This window comes from Eubalaena glacialis, chromosome 9 (assembly GCF_028564815.1).
Source record: "Eubalaena glacialis isolate mEubGla1 chromosome 9, mEubGla1.1.hap2.+ XY, whole genome shotgun sequence".
Classification (NCBI taxonomy): Eukaryota; Metazoa; Chordata; class Mammalia; order Artiodactyla; family Balaenidae; genus Eubalaena; species Eubalaena glacialis.
In genome coordinates, this window is record NC_083724.1 from 110,895,124 (window position 1) to 110,916,070 (window position 20,947).

Genomic DNA, 20,947 nt, shown 5'->3' on the forward strand with positions numbered 1-20,947 from the left:
CAAGTATTAAAATGAATTAGTAGAAACATATTGTGTTTCATCTCAGATTTGTGTAATCCCTGGATGACAGTAAGTTGTGTTTGTTCCACAGGCCTCAAAATAATTAGTCTGCTGTTATTCAGCTGGGAGGAGACTGCACCATCACACTTTAGGATGAATGAGCCAAACAACACTTAGGTCTATTGCCTCTCTTTAACTGCTGTATAGTTTGTTGTATCTCAAATCTCATTCTTTCAGGGCCTTCTTGGTTTCAGAAAAAGAAGGGTCATTAAGGGAAATTCTATCTGTTATCTTTAGAGAATGTACCCTGTTGCAAGAATGTGAAAAGCTGGAAATCTGTTCACTTCAAACTGAAGAAAGTGAGAGGTTGCTGGAGGCCTTTTCAAAAATATTCTGGTTTAGTTTATTCATTGATTTGTTTTGGTTGCCATTTGGAAGTGCTTGGCCATCAAAGAGTTGGAAAGAAATTTCTCCACTGATTTACATGTTTAGACTCCATATTTCATAGTCAATTGGGAAACATTAGCATTTAGGTACTAACTAGAGGCATGGAGATCAATGTGTATATCAGAGAAAACTTGTGTTGGTTGGATTGGCCTGTCCCCTTCTCACCACTTCTGATGGGGAACATGTGAGTGTTATCCCTTTCTGCTTTTATAAAAAGAATTAGTTGGGTAGTTATTATTTTATGAACTGAGGGCAGCTTGGACTAATATTTCCCATCAGAATAATGTGTGTTTCATGCAGCATTTTAAGAAGAGTTACTCTGGTTGCAGTGTTGGTGAATATATGGCTTCATGAGCTCCATATTAATGGGACTAATTGCATTGATTGAGCACAGTCCTACAGACAGCATGTGGGTGCCTTATGGTGTACTTAGAGAGCAACAGGAGACTGTACGGAATTGTGTTGCTACCATCAGTTAATTTCTGGCAAGAGTAATTTTCTTACTCTTGGCATCCTATTATTTTGAAATAATTATGATAATTAGGACAATTTTCACTCGATGGAAAGAAAATGACTGATTTACTGTTCCTTTAGGCTTTTGAACCTCGTTTATTGTTTTAAAACTAACGTTATTATTTTTCTCTACCAAAAATTAATTAAATAGAAATAAAAGATGCCCAGTGATTAGCTCTATAACAGCAAGAAGTAAGTGACTGAGGGAACTTGTGATGTAATTCTTGAAGTGTGACTGTGTAATGCGACATTTTATCACAAGGTTCTGATTAGAACATTATTGAAATGATCGTCACCTATTCAAAGAGATCACTGGAGATTCTGTATTTATTTGCATAAAATTGTAGACTACTTGAATTGTTCTTCAAGATCATTTAATCTGCCCCCTCTTTTCACAATTAAAAAACCCAAACTAAACCCAGAGTTAATGTAGTCTAGTGTTGATGCCATGGCTTTAAGTGTTTTTGAATTATTTTTAACAGTAAATCTTGAGCCAGTGAAAGAAACGCCATTTCATCACTTTAACACTCCATTTTTGACCCAGTGAGCTTTTAGCAAATTAAATCACTTTTTCTATTCTTCAAAGTTAGATGCAAATGGCTCTTGAATGGTCAGATGAATGAAAGCCATCCTAAAATGATAAAAGAAAATCGATATCACTAGGAATTTTGAAAAGTTTCTACTTTAGTTTCGGAAGAAACTTTGAAAAAATAAGCATTTATTCTCTGGGGCATCACTGGGATAAGTGTACATTCATGCAAGGTGACTAATGAAAAATACTGTTTTATTTGCTAAAAGATCAACCCCAGTCACATATATTTATATTACCATAGAATTTAGGTTTGCCTATTTTAATGAGCTAGAATTACTCTCTAGTCATTTAAAGCCTTTCCAGTTCCAGTTAGGACACCGCTGGGTTGGGGCCATACTGTGGATCCCTGTTCCCCTGTACCTACATTCTCTGTGGATCTGCAGCCCCTTAACCTCTAAAGAGCTGGTCTGTTGACATTTCCTCAGGCACTTCTTTATACAGAGCAGGGACTGGACCATGTGGGCAAATAAAAAAGCAAATAGAAAATTCAGCGTCAGCTTTGGGAAAACTGAATTTCTCTAAAAAAAATAACTTCTAGAAACAGCATTGAAATGAGAATTCAAGATGCCAATAGTAGGTTGAATCTTTCCAATTCTCTTTCAATATAACTGCAGGTTCAGAAGTTTTCCTTCCAGGCCAGTCCTAGTGTTCTAATTGTCTGCTTCTCCAAGTTTCATACTTTTCATGTTTTGTATTCAAAAAATGAAGGTATGTCTGTACTGCAAAAGTCAGCCCACTCTATGGTGCTGATTTTAGAGCCTTTTCTTACTGATTTTGTTTCTTTCATTAGTGTAAAATATTGCTGTTGGAAAACCCAAGAAAAATATATTAGAATCTGAAATGACATCCATTAGTTATTTCATTTTTATGACACTGTGTAGCTTCAGAGTGCTTCAACTTGATTATTCTGACACTGATTAGCTTCTTAGAGGATTAGTTTGGCTTCTGTTCTCCTGTCCTGGCTTTTGCCTGTACCGTTTGCTACCTTCCCCTAGGGGACACAAAGTGGTAAAGAGAAGCGGGAAAATTCCAAAGAAATATGTTCACTAAGCTGAGAAACACCGGTAAACTTTCAATGGGAAAACATCTGAAGATATAGATTAAAGATCTGAGAGGAAGAGTGGGTTTCTGATTTTGTTGATCTTTTCTGGTGTCTGCACTTTTATAACTCTCTCACATAACTCAGTTAAAGCCCCTGCGTGTGGCATCATTCATCAGAAATACAATCAAGGTGACCACTACCGAACAGCCTATGTTAGTTCTGCTTAGTTGAATCTTCTCTAACTTTTTTTTTTTTGCTCAGTAAATTCTATAAAAGAACTCCCTGGAGTGAAAAACTATGAAGTGGTTTATCCCAGAAGACTTCATCCACTACATAAAAGAGAGGTCAAGGATCCAGGTCAACAGGTACAGCCTTTGACTTAATAAAGAATTTTGAATACACGCACACACACACACACACACACACACACACATATATATATATTTATATACACACACACATATGCATATATATAACTATATTTAATATGTAGATATATATACATATTTTTGTATATATACATACACACATTTGTGTATGTTTTTTAACCTATCTTATCTTTCTTAATCTTCACGATAACCCAACATTCTATTATTAGCTTTATTTTGATTTTAGAGTTCTGGCAGTTGAAATAAACTAACTGTCCAAGGTCACACAGAGGGTAAACTTTAAATATTTATGGTAATTTATAACTTATTCTGTTACTTCTAAAGAATTTGATGCAACTTCTTTTATCTATCTCTTTATATATCTCTATCTATCTATCATCTATACATACACACATACAAACAAAACCGTGAACACTAAAATTGAAGTAAAAAATAAAATAGTGTGGGTGAATAAATGCATATATGTGTAGTAAATTAGGATTAATTACTGTAATTGAACATAAAATTTACCTCTGTTTTTTCAAAAGAGTCGGCTATTAAAGTTTGTAGAATTCTTACCACTTGACAAAACACACATTCTCAATCAAAAGAGGAAAGCTAAAACATGATGATTCATTCCACAGCAATTTTCTAATTACCTACACCTGGAAGTCTTCTGCTGGGAACCAGGAAAATACAAATAAATGAGACATAAATGACAACTTTTACATCTACCTATTGTAAAATGAAACTCACTGGAAGCTCATATTCCCCAACTGGACAAAGTTCCTCACAAATTATTTTTTCTAAAGCAAACACATGTATAGCAACAGAACCCAGAGTAGACTCTGTTTCCCAAAATAATTGTCTCTCAACAAAATGTTTCTGCTAAATTTATATAGGACCCATATGCATTGGATTCCCTGTCAATATGGCTTTCTTCAAATGCTTTCTGGCAGTCTCTTAAAAATACCAGCTACATTTTTCACTGAATATTTTGAGGTGAAAGCCAAGTTCCTAGAAATTAACTTTGTGGTTTCTGTGTTGAGACTCTTGGTCTTCCTTGTGCAAATAATTGATTAGCAATTACTTGAAACATTTAGAATTTAGAGTGCATGGGACAGAGGGGATCTCTGTATCTACATAGATCTCAGTCTGGATTGATCACTTCTCAAGGCAGTGAAGAGGAGGGCTCTTATACTTATTATTATACCACTGTGCCCTCTGCTGGACCAGAGAACTAAGGCACCAACATTACCTGTCAGGTATGCCAAGAGCATGGCCCATCTTTCTGACTTCATCACATCTGGCCACATTACTTAAGATTTGAGCTAGAATGAAGTAATCCTCTGAAAAATTTTCTGGAGGAGGCACTAACAGCCAAGGCAGAATCTTAAAGATTTGATTCATGATTGTATTCTTGATTGTATTTTACATACATGGCATAAAGAGACCTGAATAAGTGTTTGTTGAATAAGTGAGCAAATGAGTAAGTAAACAAATAGACAAATGAATGAGTGTAAGTGGAATACATTTCCTATAAACCTGCATAGATGTATAGTCAACACATTCTCAGTCAAGGTCCCTGATGTTGAAACTTACATTCCAAAGGTGGTCACTATTCTTCCCAGGATTCAGTCTTCAGATCACATGCTTCCTTAGAGGCCAAAATCATCTTGCTGTTGGTCCATGCCTTAAAACAGAATATCTGGCATCACAATGCTTCCCCTATTGGGAACAATGTCAGGCCTTAGCTAGGTCCACCAGGGCTTTCAGAGGCCTCAGATTACTGTATGTTATCACAATAGTTGGGCTACAGGGTTTCCTTTGTGTACTCACAGGCATCATGTTGACTTTACAGTTCTGTTTCCATCTCAGAACCATACAGGAATCTAACCGTCCCAATCCACCCACTAGACCTTACCCATGGTGTTTCCTGGAGGAAATTTTTATTTATATGTCCCTGTGCCCAGCTAATCTTACTCAGTGGGCTCCAAATCATTTCCTTCTAGTGGAAGCTCTCCAAATCAAGGTGCCTATTTCCTCTCCCAACCCATAGCTCAGAACCTAGATAGAATACAAATAAGACACACTTCTTATTAGCAGGCATTGTTCTCCACCATGAGCTTCTACTTGAGAAGTACAGTTATAACATTACCCAGTGCACCCTCTTTCGTATAGTCTCTGGTTTTCTTCTTTGCTGTTTTCTTTCATCCATACCCTCTATGATAGTATTGGCTAAAACTCCCATTACCCAATTATCTTTTCTGAAACAACCTCCAAATAATATTTTATCTGAAAATCTACTAAAATCCATTGCTGACAGAAAACAGATATCTGGAAGGCTCTTCTGTATGGAAGGTCATATCTGGTATCCTCCTAATATTTTCATTTTATCTGGCCTTTCTTAAGCCTGAACAAGAAGTGGTGACAACAATTCTCCATGACGTTTGTTTTCAACCCTCAGGCTTTTTTCCAGCTCTTGTTATTCATGAAAGTGAACTGAATTATAGCAGCTTCCCCTCATCTAGACCCACAATGTAGGATATTTATAGTCTGAGATTTTTGACACCAGAGAAGACTTCAATAACTGAAAACTTAAAGGAAATTTTAGCTGAAATAACTGACCTTGGAGATGGCAAATCCCTGCACAATATTCTGACCAGATGGCTCTAACTTTCTTTTTTTTATCAACAATTTTATTTTATTTTAAAAAATTTTTATTGGAGTATAGTTGCTTTATAATATTGTGTTAGTTTATACTGTGCAGCAAAATGAATCAGCTATATGTATACATATATCCCCTCTTATTTGAATTTCCTTCTCACTTGGCTCAAATTTCTATTGTCCCTGGATGAGCTCAGGTCCTTTTCTCTCCTTCAGGAGAGGGAGGAGACAAGAAAGCTTGACCTTAGGTGTAACACAGCAGCGGAAGCATCACTGAGTCCATAATAACTGGTGCTCTGTCACGTTTGTTCTGCCATATTGGATCTCTTTAATAACGACAATGTCCTGGTACTTCCCAGTGAATTGGTAGATATTACGTGTCACCATGGCTAATAACCCTGTTTTATAGAACAAAGTCAGAATTCAGTACCTGATAACATCTTCTTTAAAATTCTTCTGTATAGACCTCTCTATCTCCTCCTGTATATATAAATCTAAACTTAAAATAGTTCTCCTTTTTCACACAGTTTACTAGAAGTGACATTTTTTTCTCTTTCTGAACACCCGAGACTATGTTTTCTTCCTGATGACTTCTTCCTGCCTTGGGGTACAGATTCCTGTTATTTTGTCCATATTCTGCCCTCCATGTAGCCTTGAGAAGACCTCTAGACCAAAAATCATCAGTTGAGAGGCTTGCAGGTCTTTGGGTCTGTGTGCATAGCAGTACTTCCCCACCCTGTGTCACCTGGCTAATTCATATCTCAGATTACATGTTCCTTCCTCAAGAAAGCCTTTCCCTGCCCTTAAGATGTTAGACATCCCACCCTGCTTCCAGATTCACATCCCTTATCATATAACTCATGTTTATTGCCTGTCTTTCCACAATATTATAAGCTTTCTGACAGTCAGCACCAATTTTTCCTGCTCAGAGGCCAGTTTCCAGAACTTAACAGTGCCTGGCATATAACCCGCACTCACATCGTCTTTGTAGAATGTGAGGCTGGCTGGCTGGATAGATGGGTTTGTATAAAGGTCTCAGATAATTTGTCTATTCAGTTGGCAGTTGTTTGACTTGTTAAAAGAGGCAGAAGCAGACATTTGGAACTATAGAGACCACTGTTAAAGAAAAGCAGGCATTGCTTTCTAATGATGAGACAGATGGACATAGCCAAATGAATCTGTGTGTGTATGTTTTTAATCACCAGTAAGTGTTTGTGCATTTTTGCAGGAAAAATTTGAAACTGAATTGAAGTATGAAATGACAGTTAATGGAAAAATCGCAGTGCTTTACTTGAAGAAAAACAAGTAAGAGTCTTTACTTCTGATACTATCCTCACCAACAGCCAGTTAGCATGTGGCAAGTGTGATAATTGAGTCTGTTACTACTTATGACTCCCACAAACCTTGGTTAATCATCTTTTACTCTCAACTGACCCAAGGGCTTCCACGAGTATTTGTTCGTACTGAAGTAGTAGAGACACTGAGTAAGGTAACAGTTTACTAGTGTTCTGCTAGTTGAAGTCATAAAACACAATGAATGAGGTGCGAGCAGACGTATATTTTATCAACTTCTATGAAGCAGCACATAGATTTTTAAGTCTCCCCCATGCATCACTGCATTTTGTTATTTTAACACTGAAAGATTAGATATTAAAAAAATTTGCAACTATTTTCATCAGAAAAACAAGACATACATAAGTTAAATAAACTCTAGGGCCAAAAAACAAGTCAGTGGTAAAAACTGAATCAGGGTCCCCTGATTGCAACGCCAATGCTGTTTCTACCCAGCCAACCACTAACCCTCCATTTTCTTATACATTACATTTTCCTGTATTCCTTCATTCTCTTCATTCAGTTCATTGAAATTCAACATTCTTTTTCAAATTTCACTACCTCAGCTCTCACCCAGATCTTGATCACTAGACTATATCCAAAGTGGTTTTTCCCTAATTCTATGCATTCAAGCTTTTTTAATCCCTAAATTGTTCAATATAGGGCAACGAGATTTTTTTTTCCCCTCAAATAGACTATCACCTTTTGCAAAAAGTCACAACTGTCGAGAGTTTGGAAACAGTGTGGTACAATGGAAATAGTACAGGCTTTGAATTCAGGCAAATCTGGATAGGATTCTTTGCCACTTGAACTGTTTAATCTCATCTGAAAAATAAGGAGAGTAATATTTATCTGGTAGGATTGTTGAAATGATTAAATGATATGTGTAATAGGTCTATCCCAGCGGCCAGGATAGAGATGGTATAGAATACATATTAGTTACTTCCTTTTCTCCTTGCCCTGCCTCTTTTAAAAATATATTCAGGGGCTTCCCTGGTGGCGCAGTGGTTGAGAATCTGCCTGCCGATGCAGGGGACACGGGTTCGAGCCCTGGTCCGGGAAGATCCCACATGCCGCGGAGCAACCGGGCCCCTGAGCCACAATTACTGAGCCTGCGCGTCTGGAGCCTGTGCTCCGCAACAAGAGAGGCCGCGATAGTGAGAGGCCCGCGCACCGCGATGAAGAGTGGTCCCCACTTGCCACAACTAGAGAAAGCCCTCGCACAGAAACGAAGACCCAACACAACCATAAATAAATTAAAAATAAATAAATAAAAAATTAAAATATATATATATATATTCAGACTCCTATTTGCTGGTGGATAATTGAAAGAACTTTAAGAAGCTCAGTGAGAATGCTGAAAGAGCCCAAACTACCAAGTGCAAATCAATTTTCAATACACTTTCCACTGCTGCAACTGTTAACAGTTACTGGTAACTGACAAGGACTGGGTGAAAAAGGCAGTCATCCTTAGCTGTGGGGAAGAACATTGCTCTTTTCAGTCATTTTTATCAACTTTGCCCTACTCAGTTCTATTTCTTCCTCAAATCTCTCCTCAGACAAACGTACAGAGTCTGATGAGGAAACAGACATTGTTCCACACTACTCAGGAATGTCCCTGCCCTTCCCGCTCTCTCCAGTTTAAACATCCCTTTCACCCTTGGATTTGTCCTGAGGGGCTAAGAGGTAAAACTTTTCTCCACACCCAGGGAAAGCTCTCGCTTTGATCACTGGACTTTGCAATTAGCATGAGTAAACATGACATTTTCCCCCCACCCCCAGGGGTCTCCTTGCACCAGGCTACACGGAAACATATTATAATTCCACTGGAAAGGAGGTCACCACGAGCCCACAGATCATGGTAAGACAGAGTATCCTAAATTCATTGCTAATTGACATGTGACCCACACACTCAAGGCAGTGTCATTGCTAATTAGTGAAAGTGAAATGGTGTTATAGCAACGATGTTTTTTTCAGCAGTAGTAATTTCTTTTTTTTAATTTTTATTTTATATCGGAGTATAGTTGATTTACAATATTGTGTCAGTTTCAGGTGTACAGCAAAGTGATTCAGTTATACATATACATATATCTGTTCTTTTCCAGATTCTTTTCCCATATAGCTTATTATGGAATACTGAGTAGAGTTCCCTGTGCTATACAGTAGGTCCTTGTTGATTGATTATCTATTTTATATATAGCAGTGTATATAAGATGTGGTACCTATATACTATGGAATATTACTCAGTCATAAAAAAGAATGAAAAAATCCCATTTGCAGCAACATGGATGGACCTAGATTATCATACTAAGTGAAGTAAGTCAGACAGAGAAAGATAAATACCATAAGATATCACTTACATGTGGAATCTAAAAAAAAATGATACAAATGAACTTATTTACAAAACAGAAACAGTAGTAATTTCTTAATAGATCCTCTAACATTTTTACAGTTTGACAAGAACAAATGTATTCCTTGACCACCATGGTAACCCTTTCCAGCCTTTAAGGACTCCTTATAGGAGAGTGGGCAGAAAGAGCTTCTTATTTTCATTTGAAAAGTAAAGAATTAAATGTATCTGGTGTTCTTACTCAGTGCCAATCACCTCTCAGGATCATGTAGTCTCTCAAACTCAAGACTATTTCCTCAGTGGTAGAATTGTAGAATTCTATGTTTTCCCTAAATAATTTCCACTCTGGACTCTTATTCAGAGAAGAAGACAGGATGAAGTGGTATGACGAGTGTTTTATCCTTGCCATCTATTCCGAGGAAGTTTTTCAAACATTTTCTTCCATAGCAATGCACAGAGGTTTATGTGGGCCAATACCTCACCTGTTCGAAAGTAGAAAGGTGAATTTGACTGAAGTTCATCCATGTGAAAAAGTGCTAAGATTGAGCATTTTGCTTCGAGTGGATACAGGGATGTTAAACTAATCTAGTTAGTCTGGTGGCACTCTTTGGATAAATCAAGAAATAACAACACAAACTGAATAATCCATTCATTGGAAAGAGCTCATCAGTGTTAGGAAAATTTAATGAGCAATTAGCCAAGGGAAAGAATGAATGTCTGGTGTTTTGGGGGCTCAGGTTTTAAACTTATACCTGTGAGTTGGTTTTTTCCCAGACTGTATTCATCCCTGTTATCCTTCTTCTGCAACAACAAAATTTACAACAGTGTTTAGTTAATGCCCCCTAAGCATTTGGTATCATTAGCTAAATAGTAAAGATTTTAACCACAAAAGGCTGCTTTAAAAAAAATTTTTTTTAGGGAGATTTCCCTGGTCGTCCAGTGGTAAAGAATCCACCTTCCAATGCAGGGGATGAGGGTTTGATCCCTGGTCGGGGGACTAAGATCCCACATGCCGTGTGGCAACTAATCCTGCATGCCACAACTACTGAGCTCGCATGCCTCAACTAGAGAGCCCACACACCACAACTAGAGAGAAGCCAGCACACCGCAACGAAAGATCCTGCATGCCTCAACGATGATCCTGCGTGCTGCAACTAAGACCCGATGCAGCCAAAAAGGAAAGAAAGAAAATAAATTTAAAAAAAATTTTTTTACATCTCGAATTGACTGTTGTTCAGCATAAAATGATTTGAAAACATTACAGATCTTGTTTCAAGATTTCAAATTCAAAATTAGTAGCGGGTCTAAAATACATGCACACTTTTCCTTTGTCAAACCCCTTTTCCCTTTTCTCTAGGATGACTGTTATTACCAAGGACACATCATTAATGAAAAAGTTTCTGATGCTAGTATCAGCACATGTAGGGGTCTAAGGTAAGGCTTCATAATGGTTTGTATGTACCTGTGATGATGGGTGTGTGTGTGTGTGTTAATTACCTAAAGAATCTCAAATATAATAAATTATACTATAGTTGAGTATGAATTCTAAGGGTTCAAAAATTTTGAAATTTGAAGGAAACATGGCTTTTCTTGGTAGTAGTTTGTAAATTACCCCTCTGAATTGCTTGCAGAGTTGTTTTTGTTTGTTTGCTTGTTTTCAAAATATAGGTTTTCGAGTCCCAGTTTTAGAGTCAGAACCTTTAGGGAATGGGAGCACCTCTCTTCACTCAAAACTCTCTCTAGTGTGCCCAATCCATGTCTATGACATCCATTTCTTTCGGGATGTTAATGACTTGTCATGTATTTGTCTACAGTAAGATATCTCTTCTGATGCCCAGACTTCATTATCTCACTTCCTCTTCCATATCTCCATATCTCTCCGTATCTGGATATCTTAAGGAAATCTCAATCTTAATATACTCCAAATCAAACTAATGATATTCTCCCTAATGTGGTGTTTTCCCAGTGTTTGCTAACTCAATAAAAGATAGAGTCAACCAACCACCTAATCCAGAAACCTAGGTTCCTTGATGACTTCTTGCCTTTCAAATACGCATTTTCAATCCATTTAACAAACCCTATTGATTATATGTTCTAAATATTCCCTGAGATTATTCACTACATTCTCTCTCTACTGCCACATCCTAGTCCAAACTGCCATGATCCTTTAGGCAGTCTATTGCAATAAATCACCTAACTTATTTCCCCAATCCACTCTTCTACTTCCATGTATGCTTAGTTCAGTCTCCCTGCTATATATTCTCAGACTTTTTCTTCCTAGCAACTATCTGCCATAATTGCATGTATTACGTATACATCATATAATTGTATATATTTGTGGATCAAATGTGATTATTCGATCCACATCCATCTTCCTCATTTGAATATAAGCTCCATGAGATGAGAGACCACGACTCTTTTCCTTTTACCTTATGCCCTTGCTCCAATGTCTAATGAATAATGGTGCTCCCTAATTCATGGTTAAATGAATCTTAGCTCAGGGCTTCAGCAGACAGAATCGAGAAGAAATTGATAATATTCATTGATTATGTGCCTTACGTATCATCTCCTTCAATCTTTACAACTATCCTATTAGGTAGGTATTATTATTCCCATTTTAGAGGTGGAGAACTGAGGCTATGTGAGTTTAAGTCATTTTCCCATGGTATCACGGATAATAAGTGATAGACCCAGAAGTTTAACCCTATTTATAAGACTTCAAAGTCTCTTTTATTGTCGGTGTATCTTTAGAGCAGACCAGGCATGAGAATCGGAAGGACACTTGACTGAGAGTCAGGAATTTTCCATTCTAGCACCAGTTCTGACACAGGTTAGCTATATGACTGCAGTAGTTACTTCTCGCCAACTAGTCCAATTTCCTCATAGAGAAAATAAGTTTAGGTAATCTCTAAGGGTCTCTTCGTCTATAATGTTATACTATATTTTACTGCCATGAGCTTGGAATGCTTTGGCATTGGTCATTTTTTGAAGTCGACAAGTCTTTAGTGCTCAGAACTGGAATATTTTTAGGAAGCTTAGATTCTTGTGTTTTTCAGGGGTTACTTCAGTCAGGGAGATCAAAAGTACTTCATTGAACCTTTAAGCCCCACAAATCAGGATGAACAGGAACATGCACTCTTCAAGCACGATCCTGATGAACAGAAGACTAACAGCAACTGTGGGATGGATGACATGTTATGGGTACCTGAAATTCATCAGAATGCAGTCCCATCGGCCACCAGACTTGTTGTATGCCTACTTTTATTTTTTATTTGCAGTGCTCTCATGTATCTCATCCTGGCTGCTCTGGGTTCCAGTCTTAGTAGTTCCAACTGACTGAAACTTTACAGTCATTGTTGAAACTAGTAGGTTACAGAGACATTAAAACCTTACTGTACATTGATGATTTATTTAATGAGTGTGTAAGGATCAACTATTATTAACAACATGTTGTGTGCAAGGGTTAAAAAGATGCATAGATATAATGCTGGCCTCCTAGAAGCAGACAACTATCACGATGCTACAACATACAACAAAGGTGTAAAGTATTATTACTGCTTTGAGATAAAATACCCTGCTGTCTCCATGAATGAATTTATTCAATAAATCTTTCTTAAAGTACTGCCATAGGTGCTGGGGATATAGCAGTGAGCAAAATAAATATCAGATCTTCCCACAGGAACTTAGAATATTCTTTCATACCTGGAATTCAACTTCTGGTCACAGAAGGAAAATGAATATTGCTTGTGTTTGAAACTATAAAATACATACACAAAAACTTTGTCATTATTACCTTCATTTTCTTTAGGATACACTTCACATCCAATCATCTCTTCTATTGATACATGTTCTCAGAATGCATAAGCACTGGACAGAATAGGTTTGAATAAAATAGAATCTCTGCTGGGTTCAATTTGCTATGGGTTTAAATTCTACCAGCGGTATGATATCTAAGGGTCCAGGAGAATCACTCAGAGCTATATGTTCCTATGAATGTTGATCTCCTGGTTTAGCTTGGTCCAGGCCTCTAGTCTTTCTGTCTCAATTCCTTGGTAACTGTGTGCAAATAACCTCGCTCTCATGACATCTTATTGTTTGGTTTTGCTACTCCTTCTCCGTTCCTCTCACTGTTATCCCACCTCTGATGGACCACTAAATATTAGAGGCCTCATGTAACTCAATACTAGGTCCCATTCTTTACTTTATCTACACATTCTTCCTAGGTAATCTCATCCAGTGCTATGTCTTATTTAAATAGGAACTCTGCACTAATTACCATCAAATGTATATCTCCAGCCTTTGCCTTTAGAGGCCAGACCGTTACAAGTAGCTACCTATTTCATGCATCTAACCCTTGTCTGAATTTCTCGTCTGGCCTCTTATCAATTTCTATTATTAAAGAGTTCAAGAACCCAGGTCAGTAAAAAATCTACTGTGAAACATGGTTTTTGTTTTTGTTTCGTTTTGTGGAGAGAAAGAAACTGAAAATAGGGAGGCTTGGAATGTGGGAAGGAGATCAAGCACTAGCTGAGAAGAAAAGGACAGACTGGGTGCCGTGGTGGCTCTGGGCTTTGCACCATTGGTAAAGGAGGGTGTATTCACTGGGAAAGGAATAAAAGGCAAGCAAAACAAAACAAAACCCTAGGAAGATGCTGAAGTTAACGTGCCTCTATTTCACAGCAGGCTAGTGGAGAAAGTCTACCGTTCAAAAAATATGAAGACTTTGGTTTTATTTTTAGCACTCAGTTGTGTAATCCTTTACACTCTTTGGTAAAAATGAAGGGGCCAGACTAGAATATCACCAATGTCTCTTCTACCTCTGACATTCTGAGCGTTGTCTATAGATGATTCTGGATGGTTAGTTAGAGTCAAAATGGTAATATTGTCTTCCTTCATTCCCAGACCAACCAACTCTTACAAAATTACACATTTAAAATTTAAGAATGACTCTTGCAGAGAAAGATGTTGTCTTAGTAATCTTCTTTTTTATGTTTATTATAGAAATCCAAAGACCAGAAGGCTTGGGAACAAAATAAATACATAGAATATTTTTTGGTCCTGGATAGTGGTGAGGTAATTATATCAGATAAATGTGTCTTTTAAAATGCTATACTACATAAATTTATTATGCAAGATATTAAATAATGGATAAGTTTTTAAAAATAATGAGTATGAGCTATTCTTTTTTACAAATTGTTTTGAACCTAGGAAATATGACATATAATTAGACTGATACGATCTTACCTTTTAAGGAATGTACATCTAATTTGATATGCATAAACTGATTTTTTTGCACTATAATGCTCCTTTCTCATTGTCTTAAGAGCCCCAAACTTATTTTCCAATTAAATTCCTTTGTCACTTTGTCTTCTGTTAAGTAGCTAAATCATTGGTAAATTAAAGTTTATGCTCATCAGGGAGTGGTAAATAAAAAAAAAACAAAACTAATGGATAGAATTTTCTGCAAAAGATGATTTTTTGGTAATATTCATGGTTAATCTTCTTTTATAAGAATGCATTTTATATATTGATTGTTCTAAACCTGAAGTCCACATGTGTGCTCTCAAAAGGAAAAATTTTGTGTTATGATAAGTTAGTTCAGACCCTAAAATTTTGACCTCTCTTATTATACTAAATTCACTTACTGCTCATATTTTTTGAAATAAGTAAACTATTCCTTGCACTAGTGCTCCACAGCTTAGGAAACCATGGTATTTAACTGAAAATATGTCTGCAATAGCTCCTTAGAGCTTTACACTGAGCTAGTACTTCAGGGGACAAAACATCATCTCTTCTCCCAAACTGCTTTAATTTAGGTAGAGAAATAAGGAAGTGCTTTGTTTTTAATGTTTAAATGTTAATTTTATAACTGATCATTAATTATAATAAGTAAAATAAAGTGAAATTGCTTTTTCTTACCTTCCAATTATATTCATTTCTGTCAATGTCTATATTTTGTCTGTAGTTTAAAAAGTACAATCAAGATCAAGAGGAAATAAGAAAGAGGGTGTTTGAGATGGTCAATTACATCAACATGGTATGATGTATTTTATTAAGTGTAATTTTAACAATTTGCTAGGTGGTGTCATTGGGTGTTTCTATGAATGCTCATGAAGCAGGGAAGAAAAGCCAATAGTCCTAAGACTAATACTGCTTACTGGCTCTTGAAGGGTGACCACAACTTTGGCAACTTAATTGAATATTAATATTACATGATAGAGAAGTATCTCACATACTCACCACACTATTCTCAGGTCCATGAAGGTATAGGAGGTGGTTTTGTTTCATGGTTTTTGTTTTTCTAAAACCCAGTAAGAAAATGCTGACATACAAATCCCAATAGAAAACCAATCTAAGGAAGAAAACGGAAAACCAACCAACCAACCAACCAAAAAACAAAATAAGCCAAGCTCTGGTACAGTAGCAGCTTTCAATACCTAATCTCATTTAATCCTTGAACAACACTAACATATTATTAAACGTAATTTATAGCTAAGAAATTAGTTTCTAAGATACAAAATAACTTGCCTAAAATCACAAAGTTAGGAAATAGTAGAGAGACGATTTGAACTTAGATTGGTTAGATTTCCAAGCTTATTTCCATTGTACAACAGTTGATTCAGTTCTTTAAACATGATTTTATTATCTAATTTCTAAAAACTTTTAAAAAATGATTTTTATATCCCTTCTATTTAAATCTTGTTAGTTTCCTATTAGTTGAACATATGGTTACCTACTTAGTTGAAATGGCTGAGTCACTTGTGGTCCTGCAAATCTTCTGAGGATAGAAATAAAACAAAGGTGGATACAATGACCAAGGTCATATCTCATCTTCTCACCACAACGAGTATGCTGACTCCTCTTAAGGAGCCCCAAGAACTGACCATATTTATTGAGCACCTACTTTGTGTCAGGTACTCTTCTAGATAACGGAAATAAAATGGGGGACAAAACTGGCAAATATCCCTTTTTTCAAGGAGTTATCCTTCCCTTCAGGAAGTTAGCATCCTTGTTCAAGGAGGCAAACAAACAAGTCAAATAAAGGGTATGTAAAAAAATAAAATTAAAAAAATAAAATTAAAAAAAGAAGGGTATGTAAGATGGTGATAAGTGCTATAAAGAAAAATAAAGCAGAGTTTTTAAAAAGAGAGAGAGAAAGGGAGAGAGAGAGAGAGGAGAAAGATTGAGATATCTTGGGTGCTGTGTTAGACAGGGAAGTCATTTCTAGTAGGGTAACATTTGAGTAGAGACTTGAAGGAAGGGAGAGAAGTCTGACCCTAGGCAGAGCAAAGGACCGGAGGGCAGAACCTAGATTGCCTTGTTTGAGGAATAAGGGGAAGGCCATTGTGGCTGGTTGTAATAAGCCAGGGCTAGGGTGGGAGATGACATCTAAAGGTAGCAGTGGCCAGAACCTGAAGGCCCTGTGGGTCTGCATAAGGACTTTGTTATTCTTTTTTTTTTTTTAATTGAAGTATAGTTGATTTACAATGTTATGTTAATTTCTGCTGTACAGCAAAGTGATTCAGTTATCCACATATATATATATACATTATTTTTCATATTCTTTTCCATTACGGTTTATCACAGGATACTGAGTATAGTTCCCTGTGCTAAAAGTAGGACCTTGTTGTTTATCCATCCTATATATAATAGTTTTCATCTGTTGATCTCAAACTCCAAATCCTTCTCTCTCCCACCCCCCTCTCCCTTGGCAACCACAAGTCTGTTCTCTATGTGTGTGAGTCTGTTTCAGTTTTGTGGATAGGTTCATTTGTGTCATATTTTAGATTCACATATAAGTGATATCAGATGGTATTTAGCACTTCGTTATTCTTAATGAATGAGGAAGACATTGGAAAGCCTGAGCTGAGGTGTGACATGTTCAGATCTGTGTTCTTAAAAGATTACGTTGGCCATTCTGTTGAAAATAAACTGAAGGAAAGCAAGGGCAGAAACAAGACCAGGTAGGGGAATCGTGTCATAATTCAGGGCAAGAGAAGATGGTGGCTTGAGAAAAGACAGTGATGGGGGACCTATTGAGAAGATCTGATGTCTGGATAGAGTCAACTGGGTTTATGAGGTGGGTGGAAGATGAGAAGCATAAGAAAAAGAGTGGAGTCAGGTGACATCAAGGGTTTTGACCTAAGCAACTTCAAGAATGGGGAACAATGGTGGGGGATAATGGAAATCTATCAGAGGAAAGATTAGGATTTCCATTTTGGGCACATCAACTCATCAACTTTGAGATATCTCTTTGTATAAAAATTTCTAGGTGGAAATGCTGGAGATACAAGATTGAAGTTCAGGGCAAGAGATGGCAGGTCCAGGTCCATAGATATAAATCTATGTCTTTAGCACACATAGATGGCATAAGACACAGGTTAGCAAACTGTAGCCTGTGGACCAACTCTGGCCTGTTGCCTTTTTATAAAATAAAGTTTTATTCAAACACAGTCATGTCCATTTGTTTACATTGTTTATGGTTGCTTTCCTGCTACAATGTCAAAGGTGGTGAGTAATTGCAACCAAGACCACATGGCCTCAAAGCCTTAAATATTTTCTACCTAGACCTTTGCAGAAAATGTTTGTAAAATCACCAAGGGAATGGGTGTAGATAAGTAGGAAAAGGACACAAAGATGTATACTTGAAGTACTTCTCTAAGGAGGAGTAAGAGGGGAGGAGGTGAGATTGGAGGTGAGACCAAGGAGTAGACAGCGAGATAGGAGGAAATCCAGGAGAGATTGTTATTCTGGAAGCTACTTGAAACAAAAATCTATCAAAGGAAGACATGATCAATGATGTGAGATGCTTCTGAGGACCAGGGACTGGCCACTGGATTTAACAAAGTAGAAGTTATTGGTCTCGTGGATGAAGCAAGTTTCTGTGGAGTGTAAAGCCATGATTCCAGGGAGTCCAGGAGACAATGAGAGAAGTGGAATTAGAAACAGCAAATACAGAAGTTTTGTTATAAATGGGAGCAGAGAAATGGGGCGTAAGTCATTGAAGGAAGAATCATAAGGAGAAATTCCGGTCTCGCCATGATGAGGCATCCTTTTTATGCTGATGAGAACCATTGCACGAAAGGCTAAACACTGACAATGCAAAAAAGATGGAATAATTGTTGGAGGAATCTCTTTGATCCGGGGAGAGATGGCAGGTCCAGTGCATGCATGGAGAAGTTGGCCTTGGGCTCAGAGTTCATTCATATAGTGAGGAAGGGGAAGCACAGGTTGTTTGAACAGGTGTAGACCAGTCGGTGGTCTGGGTGGGAGCTTGTGGAAATTCTCTTCTGGTTGCATCTATGCTCTTCGATGAATTTGGCAGCAGGGACATCTGCTCAAAGTGAGGATTTAAAAGAAAGTGCCAGAATTTTTGAGAAAGAAGAGCAAGCATGAAAAAATGTATAGAAGGTTGTGAGAGTGAATGGGTTTTGGAAATGCAGCAGGTTTGCTGGAGGGTGGTTCAGACCACTTGAGGTTAGTGCTCATGGCTTCTAAGTGAAAGCAGCCAACATCATTTGTTTTCCCCTGTCTGTGTTCCGGGCTTGATGGAGGAGAGACAGAAGGGAGAGTTTGTTTTAACTGGGATTGGAGTTTTGTCAGGTGAGTAAAATAAAGAAGAGAGGAATAAGGAAGTTGGGAAAAAAATCAAAGGCAAGATTTTAATCTGATTAGATTTTTACTTTGCTTTTGATGATAATTGCATTCCTCAACACTTTTCTTCTTTTCTCGTTTTTTTAAAAAAAATATCTCCTCAGGTTTCTCAGCAGAAAGTTGCCCCAGGAGAAAGCCTGTAACTGTGTAGTTTTTTCCCCCAGCTTTATTGAGATATAATTGGCATATTACATTGGGCAAATGTAAGGTGTTCATTGTGTTGATCTGATATACTTATATATTGCAAAATGATTAGGTTCGCTCACCTAATAGGTTGGCTAACACCTCTATCACGTCACAGGATTCCACCATTTCTTTTTTATGATGAGAACATTAAAGATCTACTCTCTTAGCAATTTTGAAGCATAGAATACAGTATTATTAACTTTAATCACCATGTTGTACATTAGATCCCCAGAACTTATTCATCTTATAACTGGAAGCTTGTACTCTTTGACCAACACTGTGCAGTTTTATAAACTATAGTAGTAATTTAAGTTTTTATCTTTAGAGTAAGTGTATTGTCTCATAAGCTTAACTAGTTATTTCTAAAGGTTATTCTATATGCATTGTAGATTATTTGGTTCAGTCCAGTTTCAAGTATTAGAGGTCCCTTACTTTATTGTAACTCACATATGCAGGACTTTTTCATGTAGCCTGTTCCTTTTCTGATGTCCAAATCAGCACCGAGTCAAGCTTGCTAATTCTGAAAAATTATGACTCTGAGGAAGTTACATAGCATTTGAGGAAATATATTTATAGTAAAGTCATAGTCATGAACTACTAGCAGGAAATTATAATATTTTTTGAGGTTGCAAGCAGGAAAAGTTTTAGACCCTTTGTCCCAAAAAAGGGAGTTTATAGACCTGAAATATCTAAGGGTGTCTGTCTTGCCTACAAATGGGGATGCTAGTGTCTGCCAAAAGAGATGGTAACTTCCATTTCACAAGTATGTTTGGAAAGAAGGTTTTTACAGTGCTGTTGTAAATAAGTTTCAAAATCTAAAGTACATTGAAAATATTAAAAGATAATAACACCATTATGTGTTGTTACTTTGCCATTTATTCTCTTTCAACAGCTTTATAAAAAGCTCAATACTCATGTTGCCTTAATTGGGATGGAAATCTGGAATGACAAGGATAAGATAAAGATATCCCCCAATGCAAGCCTCACCTTGGAAAATTTTGCCAAATGGAGGGGGGGTGTCCTCCTAAGAAGAAAGCGTCATGATGTTGCTCAGTTAATCACGTATGTATAGATTTTTCCCTTTGTATGTTCTGTGGTATTTGCCATAGACATTTTTCAAAGCCTTGGCAAAGCAAATGGTATCTCAGGTTACAGGTTTACACATAGAGCGTTAAAGTTTAAAAAGTATTCATTTGGATCGTATGTTGCACGTACTCTTACTTTTGTTCCCACTATTTCTTTTTCCTTTTTTCTTTTTTTTTAAGAGAGAGGCTAGTAAGTGAGCAATGATTCATAACAAGCGTGTTTGTTTTGATTGTGTATAACAGAAAGGAAAGGCAGGTTTAGATAATGGCAAGAAGGATTTAGATTCCATGTTTTAAAAGAATGGATTAGCTTTATGCACCAGTCAGGACAAACTTCTAGGACAGAAGGAAAATTGAACATGATATTCTAATCCCATACTTCTACCATCCTGCCAAAATGACTAATTAGTGACTAATTTAAAAAATAGGGGAAATAAATCCAACAGCTATACATGACACAAGACTGCTAAGCATATGCCTCAAGACAGTCTGCTGGATGGTTTGCAGCTGGAATCAGATTGCAACAAAGAGTGACTTAAAATTACTTGAGTTTCACTACCTAAGAAAACAGTGGGTGTCATGGGAAATAAGTGGACTAGGTCCTGTCAGAATTAATTGATATTCTGTGCTGGGTATCTATGACCGCATGATGCATCAGCCCGCAACTTCCAGACTTAAAATAAGTCTTCTTCATTTATATGTCTAGTGCCT

At 37.0% G+C, this 20,947-nt stretch overlaps 1 protein-coding gene across 1 annotated transcript in view; it reads left to right on the forward strand.

Annotated features, from left to right (window-relative positions):
- The window catches only part of ADAM28 (ADAM metallopeptidase domain 28), a 56,299-nt gene that overhangs the window by 3,949 nt on the left and 31,403 nt on the right, over positions 1–20,947 (forward strand). The window contains exons 2-9 of the mRNA XM_061199418.1: positions 2,856–2,959; positions 6,858–6,934; positions 8,744–8,822; positions 10,669–10,745; positions 12,368–12,560; positions 14,313–14,384; positions 15,277–15,348; positions 20,044–20,213. Coding sequence (XP_061055401.1) covers positions 2,856–2,959; positions 6,858–6,934; positions 8,744–8,822; positions 10,669–10,745; positions 12,368–12,560; positions 14,313–14,384; positions 15,277–15,348; positions 20,044–20,213 — 844 coding nt within the window. The remainder of the gene's footprint in view (positions 1–2,855; positions 2,960–6,857; positions 6,935–8,743; positions 8,823–10,668; positions 10,746–12,367; positions 12,561–14,312; positions 14,385–15,276; positions 15,349–20,043; positions 20,214–20,947) is intronic.